This window comes from Gymnoscopelus braueri (assembly GCF_963280865.1).
Source record: "Gymnoscopelus braueri genome assembly, chromosome: 6".
NCBI classification, from domain to species: domain Eukaryota; kingdom Metazoa; phylum Chordata; class Actinopteri; order Myctophiformes; family Myctophidae; genus Gymnoscopelus; species Gymnoscopelus braueri.
This window is the reverse complement of record NC_137607.1, coordinates 15,893,702-15,910,911: the sequence shown is the minus strand read 5'-3', so window position 1 is coordinate 15,910,911 and position 17,210 is coordinate 15,893,702. Positions and strand designations below refer to the sequence as shown.

The window sequence follows — 17,210 nt, the reverse complement described above, 5'->3', positions numbered from 1 at the left end:
AATAGTCCTCCTGTCCCACTTTCCCTTTCTGTCCGATGGCTCCACTGTTTCCTTTCTTTTTAAAAGTTGTTTTTGGAGTTCGCGAGGAGCTCCCAACCATGTGAGGCTCTCCCTGTTATTGTTCACATTCACTTCCTGTGATTATCATGAAAACAGGATGTTGTGGTGATGATAACGTGGCGTGTACTGATAACACGTCACGTTAACATAGTCTATTTTTTCCCCTACACAGCAAAAGCAGTGGTCATTCAGGCTAACTCTTCAGAGTGTAAAAAGGGTATGGGTTAGGGCAGTATAACTGACAAAAATGATAACCACAATTATTTTAGCTGAATATTGTAATCATGAGTATTATTCACAATTTATTATGACGATTTTGGAATAAGACATTTTTAACCCATTAAGACCTGAAGCCGATTCTACATGTCTCCTAAATCCCAACAGTATTCTGAAAAACGTATGTTTCTATATAGTGGTGCTCAAACGTTTTCATGTCAAGGACCCCCAAAATGATATGCCAAGGACCCCCCACCTCAAAATATTTTGTTCCAGGGACCCCCAGAAGCAAAGATTTGAGTTAAAAATGTTTGCTTTAAAATAATATATTCAAAGATTTGCACACATTTTCACGATTTTTCAAAAATAGCAGATCTACAAGCTCGTAGCGCGGCACCGAGTGCCGCGCTATGAGCTTGTAGATCTGCTATTTTTGAATAGCCAAAGTGTAAAATAATGCTTTTTAGCTCAAATCTAAAAATGACACAGATGCGTTCCAGGTCTTAATATTTGTAAGGCCTTTCTACTTTGTGCTTGTCTTTGATCAAATGGTTCTTTCTGTGATTTTATTGTTCCACTGTGAGCCTCACTGGATTGATGATGAAATGAGTTATGTGTGTGTATGGTTATTAATCCTTGTGTAATAGGTTGGAGACAACGAGGGCAAGTTGCAACAGCTGACCAAAATAAGACGTTTGAATTTTCAAGTTGGAATATTATCACGTTACATCTCTGAGATAGTCTAGGCTAGGGGACAATAAAAATGAGGCTATTGAAGCAACCAACGACCAAATAATATGAACAAAATAATGAGTTTAACAAATATACTACACAACTAAAATATACCGTCTAAAGAAACAATAAACCGGCATAACTGCTGGACACATGGACACAACACAACGACACACAACCCCCTCCCTACACCTACTCCGTTGCTCACACATTCCGACAACACAACATAAACACACTCCCTTCAAAAGGGAGTTGCCACTGAACCCAGTGCGCGCACACACACACACACACACACACACACACACACACACACACACACACACACACACACAACTTTGAGCATTAGCTCTGTTGTGTGACTACGACGCAGCCTCTTTTTAACTCTTTTTAACCCATTCAATCCGGAAACGCATATGTGAAATTTTTTAGATGTCTTTGGCTATTCAAAAATAGCAGATCTACAAGCTGGTGCCGCGCTATGAGCTTGTAGATCTGCTATTTTTGAAATTTTGCTTCTGGGGTTGGTCCCTGGAACAAAACATTTTGAGATGGGGGTCCGCGGGCCAAATACATATCTAAAAATGTTTTCTAAATCCTAACAGTATGTTGCTCAGTGGTGTATCAGTGGTGCAGGTGCTCCAACTTTTCCATGTCAAGGACCCCCAAAATGATATGTATTTGGCCGCGGCCCCCCATCTCAAAATATATCGTTCCAGGGACCCCCAGAAGCACAGATCGGAGTAAAACATTTTCGCTTTAAAACATATATATTCAATGATTTGCACAATTATTCTTTTTTTAAATAGCGAAATAAATCTTAAAATGACACAGATGCGTTCCCAGTCTTAATGGATTAAAGGAACAATCTGGATGTTACTGTGTATATTGTCGTGTAGGTATGGTTAAAGGTGCAGATATGGAGCTGTGGGTTCATCGTGAGCCAGACTGTGGCTCTCAGCTCAGCGGTCTCCCGTCAGCGATGCTGTCATAATCCTCCTCCACCACTATATCCTACAATCCCACAAGCTGAGAGCTAAGCTATGCTCAGTAATATGCTGTCATCTCCCCAGTGAGCCAATCTGACTGCATTCAGCCAGTAGCTACACAGGATGATGAGCTCATAGTGCTCCCTTATTAATTCATGAAGAGACACACCACTACAGAGACAAGAGGCCCAACTTAACCACTGACACACACACGGTCACATACTGTACACACGAGGAGAGAAGACAAAATAATTTTCAATGCACCGTCCAATATTGATCTATCGCGTTATGGCGCTTCCTGCTTTTCTGAGACGAAACAGACATAAGAGATAGACAGGAACCGATAACCTCAGTGGCTATTGGTTACCATAAAAGTTTGTTTGTAAACATCTACTATAAGCCACTGTGTCTTGTCAGTCCAAAATGGTCAAGCCGAAGCGCAGGTCTATTAGTAAATGACATGCTTGTTTATCATACTCATGTCTACATACAGATCCTTCTAAAGAAAAAATATAATATTGTGGAAAAGTTCATTTTCTTCTGTAATAAAATTCAAAAAGTGAAACTTTGATATATTCTAGATTCACTGCGCATAAGGTGAAATATTTTTGTTTTACTCTTGATGATTATGGCATACAGCTCATGCTAATCAAAAATCCATATCTCAAAATATTAGAATATTACATGGAACCACTCAAAAGAAGGATTCATAATACAGAAAAGTCGACCATCTGAAAAGTATGTTAATTTATTCACTCAGTACTTGGTCTGACTCTGGGCTACTTTTGAACTAACGACTTCATCAATGGGGCGTGGCATTGGAGGTGATCAGCCTGTGTGGTACCGCTGAGGTGATATGGAAGCCCGTGGTTTGCTTTGATAGCGGCGCCTTAAGCTCATCTGTGTGGTTGAGTCTGAGTGTCTCTCATCTTCTCTCTTGACAATACCACACAGATTATCCATGTGGTTCCGGGTCAGGCCACTTGGCTGGTCAGTCAAAGCACAGTAATACCATGGTCAGTACACCAGTTACTAGTAGTACAGTATGAGTACATAGTATACAACTGGGGGCGGCAGTGGCTCAGGAGTAGTGTTGATTTCGTCGACTAAAACTATGACGAAAAATGTTCGTCAACTACCTTTTTTCACTGACGTAAACTAAATAAAAACGAAATAAAAACTAAGCTATGATGACTAAAACTAAGACTAAATATGCTGACAATTTCGTCAACAAATAAAAACTAAGCTAACATGTTAGGGAGGGACTAACTAGAGAAGAGATCCAGTAGAACCAAGACAAGTATGTTTGGTTGCGCTCTGAAAATAGCAGATCTACATTAAGCTTGTGAGCTTGTAGATCGGCTATTTTCAGCATGCAACCAAGTGTACAATCAGCCATTACGACCCCATCAAGGCACCGCCAAAACACATTTTAGTCGACTAAATCAACTAGATTTAGTCGACTAAAATCTTATGATATTTAGTCGACTAAAACTAGCCTAACAGTAAAACATTTCATATGACTAAAATATGACTAAATGGAATTTTATTCAAAAGACTATGACTAAAACTAAATAAAAATTTGCTGTCAAAATCAACACTACTCAGGAGTTAGAGCGGCCGCTTGGGAAGCGGAAGGTTCCCGGGTCTTTGAGCAAGAGACACTGAACCTCTGGCTGCTCCCCATGAGCAGGTTGGTGCCTTTGCGAGGTTTCCTCCGCCGTCGGTGTGTGTGTGACCGGGTGAATGTGATGCACGTTGTAAAGTGCTTTGGATAAAGGTTCTATATTATAAATGCGGTGCACCATTTACAAGGAAGTTTAAATAATTTGGTCTGCTCTGTGATGCCTTTTTAAGAGAGCCTGCTCTCTGCTTGCTGTCTTTGTGTTTGAAGAATATGATCGCCGGATACACGGTCAAGGAGGCAATCATCTCACGTTTCTCTTGCTCTCCCTGTCTGCCACAATCTGGGCCTTACAGGCTGATATTACTACTGCTTCTTGTTTTAACCCATTCAATACGGGAACGCATGTACTGTGTAACCACTTAAACCATTATTTTATACTTTGGGCTATTTTTGAAAAATCTTGAACATTTGGGCTAATCTTTATACATATATATTTCTTTGAAACTACATTTTAACTCAAATCTTTGCTTCTGTGTGTGTGTGTGTGTGTGTGTGTGTGTGGGGGGGGGCGGTCCTTGAAACAACATATTTTGGGTGGTCCTTGACAGGAAAAGGTTTGAGAACCACTGATATTAGCAACAATAGTCATTTGTTGAAACATTTAACAGCTACAAATGTTCACTTAAAAAATATGTATTCAAAGATTTGCACAAATTATCACGATTTTTCTAAAATAGCAGATCTACAAGCTCATAGCGCGGCACTCGGTGCCGCGCTATGAGCTTGTAGATCTGCTATTTTTGAATAGCCAAAGACATCTTAAAATGACACGGCTGTGCTCCTGGATTGAACGGGTTAAGATGGCTGACCCCAGGACAGAACTAGGCTAATATATGTGATCCTTCTTTTCCTTGCACTTGAAATGGGGCCTCGCATATAAAGTTTCAGCATCTTTTTCCTAAAATTGGTGAGTAATAATAAAGGCAAAAAAAAAAACCTTACCAAAACAACCGTGATATGTATTTCTCCCTAATCAGTCCCAAACATTATTTTTATGTTTTCACAAATGTTTCTAATCATGCGTCTCTCTCCTGGTGTGGTCTATCTATTGTGAGCATGCAGTATACAGTCGAATCATGTACAATTCTCACAAAATTATACATCTGAGGACTTTGTGTTGATTGCATTTATTATCTGACTGAACCCTAAAGGCTAAATACATCTTGCAATCAATCAAATTCTAACCCTAAATGCCATTGCTCCTTATGTGCAGTACCCAAAATGATCTTTTTTACAAACATGCACATGTTCGCTAGCATGCACTCTAGGGATGTGTAAAAGTGACCAAAATGAAATTTGATTACTATATTTCTATTAATAAAGATTATTTGAATATTTTCATCAAATGACCATCAAATGACCATCCAAGTTACAATTACATCCAAGTTACAATAACAGCGTTGCATTGGCCCATAAACTGGTCTTCAGAAATAAACAAAGACAGTAGCATGTGCATCTTTTACATTATTGTAGCCTAACCCAACCATGAAAAATACGTTTTTCACACCTTTTCACATAATTTCTTGTGTATTTTTATCAAAAGTCCCTAAAATTAGATTTTGAATTACTTTCTGTAAACGCAACATAGAGAATAAATAAATATTACACTCACACTAGGTATTGTACACACAGCGTGGTGGTTACTGTGTGGTAGGGGGGCTGGTGTGCAAGGGGCTGTAAAAGATGGTGTTTTTCCAGTTGAGTAGTAGAGCTATTGCTGCTACCAGCATATCTGCCCTAGAGATAAACAACCCACACCATGACCTGAGAAACGGGAGGTATAGACGTCAGGTTGGTGGAATACATACATTCATTGGATTGCGGTCGATCATTACCTTGCGGCAATCATCTAAAGCAGGGGTCTTCAACAGGGGGTCCGGGACCCCTAGGGGGGTCCTCAGAGCTACTATACGGGGTCCGCCAAATATTTGTGTGACATGATTATAATTTTTTTTACATTAACCACTTTAACCCTAGCATCCCTTTTCTGAGGAGAACTTTTGCCAAAAATAGCCGATCTACAAGCTCACAGAGCTTGTAGATCGGCTATTTTTTTGGCAAAGAGTCAATAGGCGTAGAGGGAAAAAACAGCAGACCAAGTAAAAAAAAAAAGTGTTATCTGAAACACAATTTTATACAATATAGAGGGGGGTCCCTGCTTCATCTCTCTCTCAGCTAGGGGGTCCTTGGCCTGAAAGACATTTAAGACCCCTGATCTAAAGCCATAGATGAAAAGAATCAAACATAGAAATAGCTAATAAAGAATGAAGTAGTAAATAATGTGAAACATTTTAGAATAACAGCCATTGAATGGCAGCATCCACTAAAACATTTATGTTCTGTGACTGTCTTTTGAGATCCTGCCCAGATTTATGAAATAATTAAACCCTGGGGGTGCAACAAACCCTTCCCACAACATCTCTTCTTCAGCGTTTGACTGTGATCTTGGCCTTTTTCTTTTTTACCTCTTTGGCCCATTCCGGGTCAGCCTATTGTTGATTATTCCTTCAACCCATTCAATCCGGATTCGCATCCGTGTCATTTTAATATTTCTTTGGCTATTAAAAAATAACAGATATACAATTTTTCCCAAAATAGCAGATCTACAAGCTCGTAGCGCGGCACCGAGTGCCGCACTACGAGCTTGTAGATCTGCTATTTTTGGCAAAATCTGCTACTACAGAGCTTGTAGATCTGCTATTTTTGGCAAATCTTTGCTTCTGAAACATTTTGAGATGGGGGTCCGCGGCCAAATACGTTATCTAAAAATGTTTTCTAAATCCTAACAGTAGGCCTATGTTGCTATATCAGTGGTGCTCCAACTTTTCCATGTGGAGGACACCCAAAATGATCTGTATTTGGCCGCGGACCCCCATCTCAAAATATATTGTTCGAGGGACCCCCCCCCCAGAAGCAAAGATTTGAGTTAAAAAATAAAAATGTTCGCTTTAAAAAATACATATATTCAAAGATTTGCAAAACATTCACGATTTTTCAAAAATAGCAGATCTACAATATATGTAGATATTGTATATCTGCTATTTTTGAATAGCCAAAGTATAAAATAATGGTTAAAGTGGTTACACAGATGCGTTCCCGGTTGTAAAGGGTTAAAGTTTCACAAAAATCGGCCCATCTGTTCTAAGTTATCTTGTTAACGATCAGATAAAGCAACATTACTGATTATAACACCTGCCACACGGATAAACAAGAGGAAAATTAATAGGAAAATACTCTCTGCAAAGAGAGAGTTGTGGAAAGTATAGGCCTTTTTTTGTGTGCTTTGCCTTTTATCATTTGTATACTTAATGTTGATGATGAAACTGTTCTGGGAATGAAGGACTGGTTTTCTTTTCACTTATTCTATTCTCTGGTTACTGGTAACTGGTTACCGTTGTCCCGTTCCTTGCACTCCTGCTTCTCACAAACATGATACTGTACATGGTTAAGCGACGAGCGTACATTATTCTGCTGTTGGACTCATTTCATTTAGCCTCGGATGAGACTGCAATATGCCTAAAAATATGATGGAGAGGAACAGACGAGAATGTGGAAAGAGAGGTGTGTGTGTGTGTGTGTGTGTGTGTGTGTGTGTGTGTGTGTGTGTGTGTGTGTGTGTGTGTGTGTGTGTGTGTGTGTGTGTGTGTGTGTGTGTGTGTGTGTGTGTGTGTGTGTGTGTGTGTGTGTGTGTGTGTGTGTGGGGGATTTATGATTTTTTTTCGTGTCTTGTCGTAAGACCCATCCCTTACGGGATTATAGGACACCAAAAACATAAATAACGATATCACATTCACTTCCTGGAAACAGAAACTGCACAAGTAAAAAAAGAGAATATTTGGTTAATACCCCAAAACAAATATACTGTACATCACAAATACATTTTCTTTGTCCGCTTGTCCCATGCTTTTTATAAATATTCTGCATGTGCGAATATCTTAAGTTGAAAAATCTCTCCGCGTCACTTAACTGTGTGTGTGTGTGTGTGTGTGTGTGTGTGTGTGTGTGTGTGTGTGTGTGTGTGTGTGTGTGTGTGTGTGTGTGTGTGTGTGTGTGTGTCAGAGAGGAAATGCCACACTTGTCAAGTCACTGGCAGAAGTAGTACATCCATTTTATCTTTACGTTTGTGTCCACTCAGCTGAACCTGGGTTTTAATTACACTGATCAGAGAGAGAGAGAGAGAGAGACCTGTTAGTCAGCATGTTTGCCTGCCTCTCTGCATTGCCTCTGCTAGGGTTTACACCTGGGAACTGAGGCTTGTGTACGCTTGCCTTTCAGACATCAGACTTCAGTCACCATAGACCAATTATCACAGTAAAAACCTCAGTGTTGTTAACTCAAGAGTGTAATAAACATTTTTGCAGTTAGAGTTAAATGAACATTGAAGATTTGACCAGGGAGTTCACTGTCAAAGGTCACTTTTTGGGCAAGTCGTGGGACATCTGCCCCCCAAATTCACTCTTGAAGAAGAGACCACAGTGGATAAGATCCCACTGGGACTCCTTGATTTACAGTCAGGAATTGAATCAATTTCGTCCAACATAGTCTAGTAGTACAGTACACACGTCACAGAGACATCCTCAGTGCTAATCTATACATTTGTAACTCTGTGACCCAGTGTACAAATGTATTTGTACAGTATTTGTACCCTCTCTAAATTAATCCATTAGCTCATTCACTGCCAGAGTTAAAACATCGTCTCTGGGTCCCCTTGCCAGCGAAAACGGCGATTTTATTGTACCGTTGAAAAATCGTGAAATATGGCCGCGATTCCAGGCCGTTTCAATGTGGCCTGTTTTTTTAAAAAACACTTAGAAAACAACTAACAACAAAAATGTACTTTTATAAATCCTTTAACATGGAAGATGCCTAGATTTCTTTGTTGTGATCACGTGATCTCTGGGTGTACTCTTCTTCAGTGGTGCTTGGATCATTCACTGAATGGGTTTACAGAGGATTTTAGGGACGACCTGCTTCGTGGCAGACCGACCGGACCATTAGCTTTATGTCACTCCCCTGCTCTCGCCCCGCATTTCCTGTCTGTCTCTTCACTGTCTCTCTCTGAATAAAGCATGAAAATGACAAAAAAATGGAAAAACAGATGATTTTAGAGTCCATGTCCCTAACTTTAAAGTACTAACTTTTATCTCCATCTTTTCTCTCTCTCCCACTCTGCCCGCCCCTCCCCCTTCGTCTCCCTCATCCTTCCTTTTCTCTTCCTCTCCGCTCCAGGACCAGTTTGATAATCTGGACAAACACACTCAGTGGGGGATAGATTTTCTGGAGCGCTACGCAAAGTTTGTCAAGGAGAGACTGGAGATAGAGCAGTACTATGCCAAGCAGCTACGGTAGGCACACACACACACACACACACACACACACACACACACACACACACACACACACACACACACACACACACACACACACACACACACACACACACAACCTAAAGTCGTGCTGCTGGCAAAATTGTTGTCTTCATCTTTTGAACTCAACAACTCTGTTCTGTACACATTGAACCTGCTCAGCACAATAAACAATGTAACCCCTAGTATAGCACGCGCACACACACACACACACACACACACACACACACACACACACACACACACACACACACACACACACACACACACACACACACACACACACACACACACACACACACTCCATTCATGAAGCACACAATCTGCGCACAAAGGCAGTAGTGCTACAGTGCAGTAGTAGAATGCTCCACTGCAGGGGGTTATTGTTTTTGTGTTTGATATCAAAGGAAATCCCTGCAGAGTACGATGTACAGTACAGTGCTACTGCACGTCTGAACAACCATCAAAGATTCAACTCCCACAAGTCTTAACCCATTAAGACCTGAGGCCGCTTCTAAAAATGTTCTAAATCCTAACAGTTTTTCGGAAAAAAAACATTTTCACGATTTTTCAAAAATAGCAGATATACAAGCTCATAGCGCGGCACCGAGTGCCGCGCTATGAGCTTGTATATCTGCTATTTTTGAATAGCCAAAGAAATCTAAGATGACACAGATGCGTTCCCGGTCTTAATGGGTTAAGTGTGTGTGTGTGTGTGTGTGTGTGTTATTAGTGTTGAATAAGCGCCGGTAGACACGCACACACTCATGCTTTCTAGTAAGGCTGTATCATTTGCATCCTGCTTTGCCAGTGTTGTTGCTCAGAGCCTCAGGGGATGGAAAAGACAGAGACTTTGATGGTTAAATATTTAATTCATCTTCAATAATGCACTCGCATCATATCAATCCTTGCTTTAAAATGGCTTTTCTTATCTTCCTGCCTGTCTATCATTTTTTTTTCACTTGCTTTCCACCCATTTTGTCCAACACTACATTTTAACCTGCTTGCCTTTCTGCATCTCTCTCTCTCTCTCTCTATCTCTGTCTCTCTCTGTGTCTCTCTCTCAGGAACCTGGTAAAGAAGTATTGTCCAAAGCGCTCTAAAGATGAGGAGCCAAGGTGAGTACAGTACATTCACCGTACCACTACCTTACACAGTGGTTTCACTGACCAGTCCTACGTTAAGCCCAATTTAGTAGTAGGATAGTGTCACAGCGGGTCAATCCAGAAGCCAGGTTTATTTAATAAGTCGACTCTTGTTATGTCTAGGGTCTTCTGCTGGTGTTATGTAATTGACTTGAACATTTATTTATGATACAACCAGCAGCTTAACTTATCATTCCTACTCTAGCGTCCGTTTACACAGAAACATTAAGTTAGGCTTTTCCTCACACACAAATAGGATATTAAGGCAGTGGTTCTCAACCAGTGGTCCGGGGTGGTACTTGAGGGGGTTCCAGGTGGTCCCCAGCTATATGATGGAGAGTTGGTAACCAAATGGACCCTTATAGATCTTTAAGTTAACTCTTGAGAGCGTTACATTTTACGCTCTCATGAGTTAAATTATTGTTAAACATCAGCATTACTTAACTCATTCACTGCCAGGCTTATTTCAAGCTTGTTGATCCATATGCCAAAGGCATTTTGGGTCAAACGGAGAAAAAAAATTCTCCGTTTACATTTTAACATTGAAGTGGATGGAGAATTAACTTTTTGAAAATCGTTTTCTCCTAGTTCCTTTGAGATTAAAAAGAAAAAAAAAAGGTGACGTAAAAGACGTCATTGGCACTAATGGCACACTGAAAACGGCCGTCAAAAGACGTCATTGGCACTATATGAGTTAATTAAATAATTGTTATTTTTATCAGCGTTTGCCTGTTATCTCTCCTATTGGTACCACATCAATACAGCATGTATAAATCGTATCCAACGATAACAAAATATTCTAAGTTTTCGGTCGTGAGAGTCCGTGACTCAAATGCCGAATAAATAACGGACCTTGATATGAAAAGGGTTGAAAACCACTGATATATATATATAAGGCATAAGCACCTACCATCTTCCCATGACTCTATACTGTCACCTTGGTTGCACTGCGTCAGGACCATTCTGCTGGTGTATGATGCGACGTTCCGCCGTCTGCCGGTTTCAACGCCAAACTAAAATGTAACAATAACACCGTAGTCGTGGGGAGAGAACGGGTCCTTAATGTTGTCTCTGCGCCCGGGCCAGGCCCCAGTGAGTATATTCCTGAAAATCCACTCCAAAAACCCACACGCCACTCTCTCAGTTGGTTGTATCGCCTCGCTGCATTCCTGTTCCACACTGTGTCTGTCACACACACAGCTTCTCATGGCCCAATTCCAATGTCCTCCCTGAAGCCTAAAGCGCTGAACCCTCACAGACTTTTTTAATTGACGTCACACCCGGTAGGTGCTTGAATGTTAGAGAGAGGCTGCAAGGGCTCAAAATGGCCCTAAAAGAGACAAAGCACTTTGAAGCAGATAGTCCTTCCATACGTTTTAGAACTCGTACTGTCCATAGTTACAGTCGGTGCTTTAAAGGTAGGGTAAGTGATATTTTTTGGTTAAAACAAAAAGTATTTTGTTAAAAGGTTAAAGCACTATATTCTGATAGTAATCATTGCTATAGAGTGTTTGTTCAGTAACAGGAGTCTCCCCGTCTCTCCAGCTCTTTAATAAACAGAAAATACATTTTCCGGTAGGTGTCAAAATCTCAGCCAATCAGGAGAAAGTACCCATTTTTAAGCTTAATTTGTATAGTGTTCCAATTTTGCCTGCTCATTTCTTAGTGTCATCACTTCCAATTTCACTTGTTTAATCTGTATCCTGATTGAGTTCTCTATCCTGATTGGATAAAATTGGAAATGAAACTGAAACGAAAATGCATTTTCTGTTTTATAAAGAGGTGGAGAAACAAGGAGACTCCTTTTACCGAACAAACACTCTATAGCAATGAGTACTATCAGAATATAGAGCTATTTAACACTTATTTTAAACAAAGCAAATCACTTACCCTACCTTTAAAGGCAGTGGGTGTTTTAATCTGAGTGTGCTACTGTCTTTGGGTTATTCTATTTATTTTAATTTGTGTTCACTTCGGTTTTTGCATACAATTCCCTTTCAATTCTGGAGGTCTGCGGAGGACGCACCGAATCTCTGTGTGTTTGGGGCTTCCCTGATTGGCCAAACCGACCCATCGGTTTCACGGAATGGTGAAGCTTTGCTTTACCAGTATGAGTCCGTGATTGGCCAACCCGACCCGTCTGCTTAACTAATTGGCAATGGAAGGGAATGTACGAGAGCTGTGGTCATAGTGAAGGAAGTGAAGAACAGCTCTCTCTTTCTCTATTTATCTCGATCTCACACACACACACGCACACACACACACACGCACGCACGCACGCACGCACGCACACACACACACACACACACACACACACACACACACACACACACACACACACACACACACACACACACACACACACACACACACACACACACACACACACACACACACACACACACACACACACACACACACACACACACACACACACACACACAGCTGTTGTCAGGGAGGTGACTGTATCGTTTACGATAGTCAGTCACTCATATTTGATAATGTCTTTCTGGCGAAAATGTTATTAATTCGGCGGCAGTAACTAACATTAGCGTTTTCTCACCGTCAGTTGATGCTTCATATCATAAGAGTCAAACCGCCCAGGATCATGTGTTTATTTTTGGAACACAGTTCTCATATGCCGCGATATTAAACACGTCTATGGGAATTCTGAATGGGGGAAAAAAAACGCGACCCAGGTAGGATGCGTAAATTACGTCAGACTTCGGTGCTCTAGTCTATACCAGTGGTTTTCAAACTTTTTCATGTCAAGGACCCCCCAAAATGATATGTATTTGGCCGCGAAAATGTTTTGTTCCAGGGACCCCCCGCAGAAGCAAAGATTTGAGTTACAAATGTTCACTTAAAAAAATCTATATATTCAAAGATTTGCACAAATTTTCACGATTTTTCTAAAAATAGCAGATCTACAAGCTCATAGCTATGACCCCTGGTCCCCCAGGGGACCCCACTTTGAGAACCCTTGCTCTATACGCACCAGAATCCTCAGTGTTAACTCTTAAGAGGTCCGTTTCTACACTCACGCTAAATAACACTGAGGATTTTACTGTCTAGCAGCAGTGATAATGGTACGTACAGCCACAGTGCGTGACTAATGTTTTTCTTATGGGTTAACCCATTAAGACCTGAGGCAATTCTTTGAAAAAATCTAAATCCTAACAGTTTTTAGAAAAAAATATAAAAAATGTTTTTTGAAAAAAATATAAAAAATGCTTTTTGAAAAGAATATGAAAAATGTTTTTAGAAAAAAATATAAAAAATGTTTTTTTGAAAAATATATAAAAAATGTTTTTTGAAAAGAATATAAAAAATGTTTTTTGAAAAAAATATAAAAAATATTTTTTCACAATTTTTCAAAAATAGCAGATCTACAAGCTCGTAGCGCGGCACTCGGTGCCGCGCTATGAGCTTGTATATCTGCTATTTTTGAATAGCCAAAGAAATCTAAAGTGACACAGATGCGTTCCAGGTCTTAATGGGTTAATGTGTGTCTCCACCAGGTTCACGTCCTGCCTGTCGTTCTACTCCATACTGAACGAGCTGAATGACTATGCAGGGCAGAGGGAGGTGGTAGCGGAGGAGATGGGTCACAGAGTGTACGGAGAGCTGATGAGGTACAGCCTAGACCTCAAAGCTGAGAGGAAACACGTGAGTGCACCACCACCAACCTTTTTCATTTCAAGGACTGGGGGGGTCCTTGAAATTTGATATGCATTTATGCCACTGTTTCCCAAACAGTAAGTCGCCGGGGCAAGGATCAATTGTTATGGGTAGTGAGTGATTTATTTATTTTTAATCGTTTCCTACATAAGAAAAAGAAAACGAAAAAAATCGATTATAACATTTTTCAAAAGTATTTCATAAATAATACACAGAAGCCGAGATACAGGATTTTTAAGTAATAAGTTAACCAGGAAGTGAATGGAGCACTAAAAAAAAACGTTTTTCCTTTTTTTTTTTTTTTTAATCACGGACATATCCGTGAATGGCGGTGAACAGGTGGATTTTAAATCACGGATATGTCCGTGAATGGCTACATTCTGGCAGTGAATGTGTTAATTTAACCAGTTAATAGGGCTGTCGGAAAAAATCAATTAGAATACGAATCGCGATTCTACTGTTGGACGATTCAGAATCGATTCTCATTTTTTTTAAATCGTTTTTTTTTATTTTTATTTTTTTGATCTTGGATTTACCTTTGTGTGTTTACATTATTATCAGTTGATAAAACCTTTACAATTATAAAAACTACATACATGTACTCTGTTCTCATGCCAGCAGATTGGAGTAGATCCTGAAATCCTATGTTTTGAATCAAGAATCGTTTTGAATCGAGAATCGTTTTGAATCGAAAATCGTTTGAATCGGAAAAAATCGTCTTTGAAATCGATTTTGAATCGAGAATCGTTTGTTTTGAAAAAATTGATAAAAATCGGAATCGTGACCCCAAGAATCGGAATCGAATCGATTCGTGAGATAGCAGACGATTCACAGCCCTACCAGTTAACCACATAAATATTCCAAATTATTGAAAAAATTGCTGATCTGCAATCTCACAACGTGTCCCGCCCGCAACTCTCCTTATGTGCTGTGAGCCGACTCAAGCTCAAGCTCCAACTAGTTTCCTTACGATCGTACAGTTCCATATTTTATCATAATAACTGACCAGTTAATTGCACTGATTTAAAATGTCTGGACACTTATAACCCACATTTGGACGCAGACCCAGTGTTGGAATATCATTGCACTGTGTTCAACGTTCCTCCTTTAGGAAGGAGCAGATGAACACAACATGTTATTTTGTTTGCTTATCTTTGTTACAAAACATTCATAAGCTATCCTATTTTAACCCATTGATACCTGGAACGCATCTGTGTCACTTTAGATGTCTTTGGCTATTCAAAAATAGCAGATATACAAGCTCATAGCGCGGCACCGAGTGCCGCGCTATGAGCTTGTAGATCTGCTATTTTTTTTTTATCTTGTAAAATGTTTTTTTTCTTTTTTTTCAAAAAACTGTTGGGATTTAGAAAACATTTTTAAGAATCGCCTCAGGTCTTAATGGGTTAAATGTGTTGAATTCTCTAACAGGGAATACAAACCATTTACCAATACCAGCTTCTGTCATATTTTTTTTTCCTCTCCTACCTTCGATAACCATTTAGAGGGCTCTAAACTTGCACAATAACTAGTTGAAAGGTATTCCCATAAAGAGTCCTATATTATTATTATGATGTGTTATGTACAGCTGGCGAGGTTCACTGAACTTCTGTAGATCTGTGGTTTGTGGCCTCAGTCTTTTTGTTTTCCTCAGCAAGGCTGTGTTTGTGGCCGCAAATGTTTTGATTTGAATTCAATATCGTTGCTGTCGGGCAGAAGAAAGCATGTGCATTTTCTACTTGATCATACTACCACAGCATCACACAAAACAAACATCAAAAGTAGCAGATCTACAAGCTCGAAACTAGAGCTACTTTTGCTATTTTTGAATTTGAATACTGAAAAGTAACATGTATGTTTTGGACATATGAGGTTTCCACCCGACAGAGGCGACATATGTGAATGTTTATTTGTGTGTGTGTGTGTGTGTGTGTGTAGCATCTACAGGAGGGCAGGAAGGCCCAGCAGTATTTGGATCAGTGTTGGAAGCAGATGGACAATGTGAGTATGGGAGGGATTTGGGGGGTGAGGAAGAGAGCCAGATCTAAAATGTCACGCACCTTGTAAATGTGCTCTCTATGTTTCATCACTGTGTGTACATATATGTGAACCTGGGATGCCATAATAATGTGGTGGACAACACTATCCCATCAGCTACCTTAAAACTGCCGACAGTGTCCAAGCGTGTTTATCTCAGTTAGCATTACTAACCAAACATTTAGACCCAAAAAGTATTTACTGTATACGAAACAGTATATGAAAAATTATGTCTTTATTTATCTATTGGTGAAGGTTATTTTCATGGACTACTGTCCTAGTAAATGGAATACACAATGTTCCAAGTGTGAAAACACTGGCAAACCGCCTGGCCTACAGGAACCAGGGACATGGCCAACCCCTCCCCTACACACACACACACACACACACACACACACACACACACACACACACACACACACACACACACACAAAGCCCCCCCCCCTCTGCCCAAAGTAGGTCCAGGGTACCAAATTTTGCCCTTATCAGAATTTGTTCCAGAGAGTGATTTTTGCACAATGAAAACACATTGAAAAGGCCGTTTAACTGCTACGTTAGCAAATCTTCTGCTAGATAACTTTTAGAAAGCATATTAACCCATTAAGACCTGAGAAGATTCTAGAAATGTCTTCTAAATCCTAACAATTTTTTGAAAGAAAAACCCACATTTTTTTTCCTCGATTTTTCAAAAATAGCAGATCTACAAGCTCATAGCGCGGCACTCGGTGCCGCGCTATGAGCTTGTATATCTGCTATTTTTGAATAGCCAAAGAAATCTGAAGTGACACAGATGCGTTCCAGGTATCAATGGGTTAAACATGTGGAATCGAATGGTATTACTGCTAGTCATCTGCTAGACATTCATGGGGCCTTTAACAAACCATGATGTCAGACCACAACACTGACCTATATTAACGCTCGCTCATGTTTTATGGGCCCACCAGTCATTTTCCCCATGGTGTTACCTCCAGGTGTATAGAATGTATTTGTGTGTGTGGTTTGTACATCTTTAGCAGTGACTAACTAACTGTAATGTCTCAACTATTCTGTCTCTGCTTCCCCTCTACTAATGCAACCCAGATGGTGCTGGCATGCAGGAAGATGTGTCCTCTGTCTCTCTCTCTCACTCCCTTTGCTCCCAGTTCCTGTGTCTCTCACCCCTCTTTCTATGAAAAAGAAAAGGAACAGAGACAAAGCATTGTCTCTTAACCCATTCAGACCGGGAAAGAATCTGTCATTTTTAGATTTCTTTGGCTTTTCAAAAATAGCAAATCTACAAGCTCATAGCACGGCATCGTG

At 40.2% G+C, this 17,210-nt stretch overlaps 1 protein-coding gene across 2 annotated transcripts in view; it reads left to right on the top strand.

Annotated features, from left to right (window-relative positions):
- Positions 1 to 17,210, top strand: part of LOC308087599 (formin-binding protein 1-like) — a 66,927-nt gene that overhangs the window by 26,641 nt on the left and 23,076 nt on the right. For both annotated transcript variants that reach the window (XM_080431567.1, XM_080431566.1), the window contains exons 2-5: positions 8,911 to 9,026; positions 10,115 to 10,165; positions 13,714 to 13,861; positions 15,812 to 15,874. In XM_080431567.1, coding sequence (XP_080287693.1) covers positions 8,911 to 9,026; positions 10,115 to 10,165; positions 13,714 to 13,861; positions 15,812 to 15,874 — 378 coding nt within the window. The remainder of the gene's footprint in view (positions 1 to 8,910; positions 9,027 to 10,114; positions 10,166 to 13,713; positions 13,862 to 15,811; positions 15,875 to 17,210) is intronic.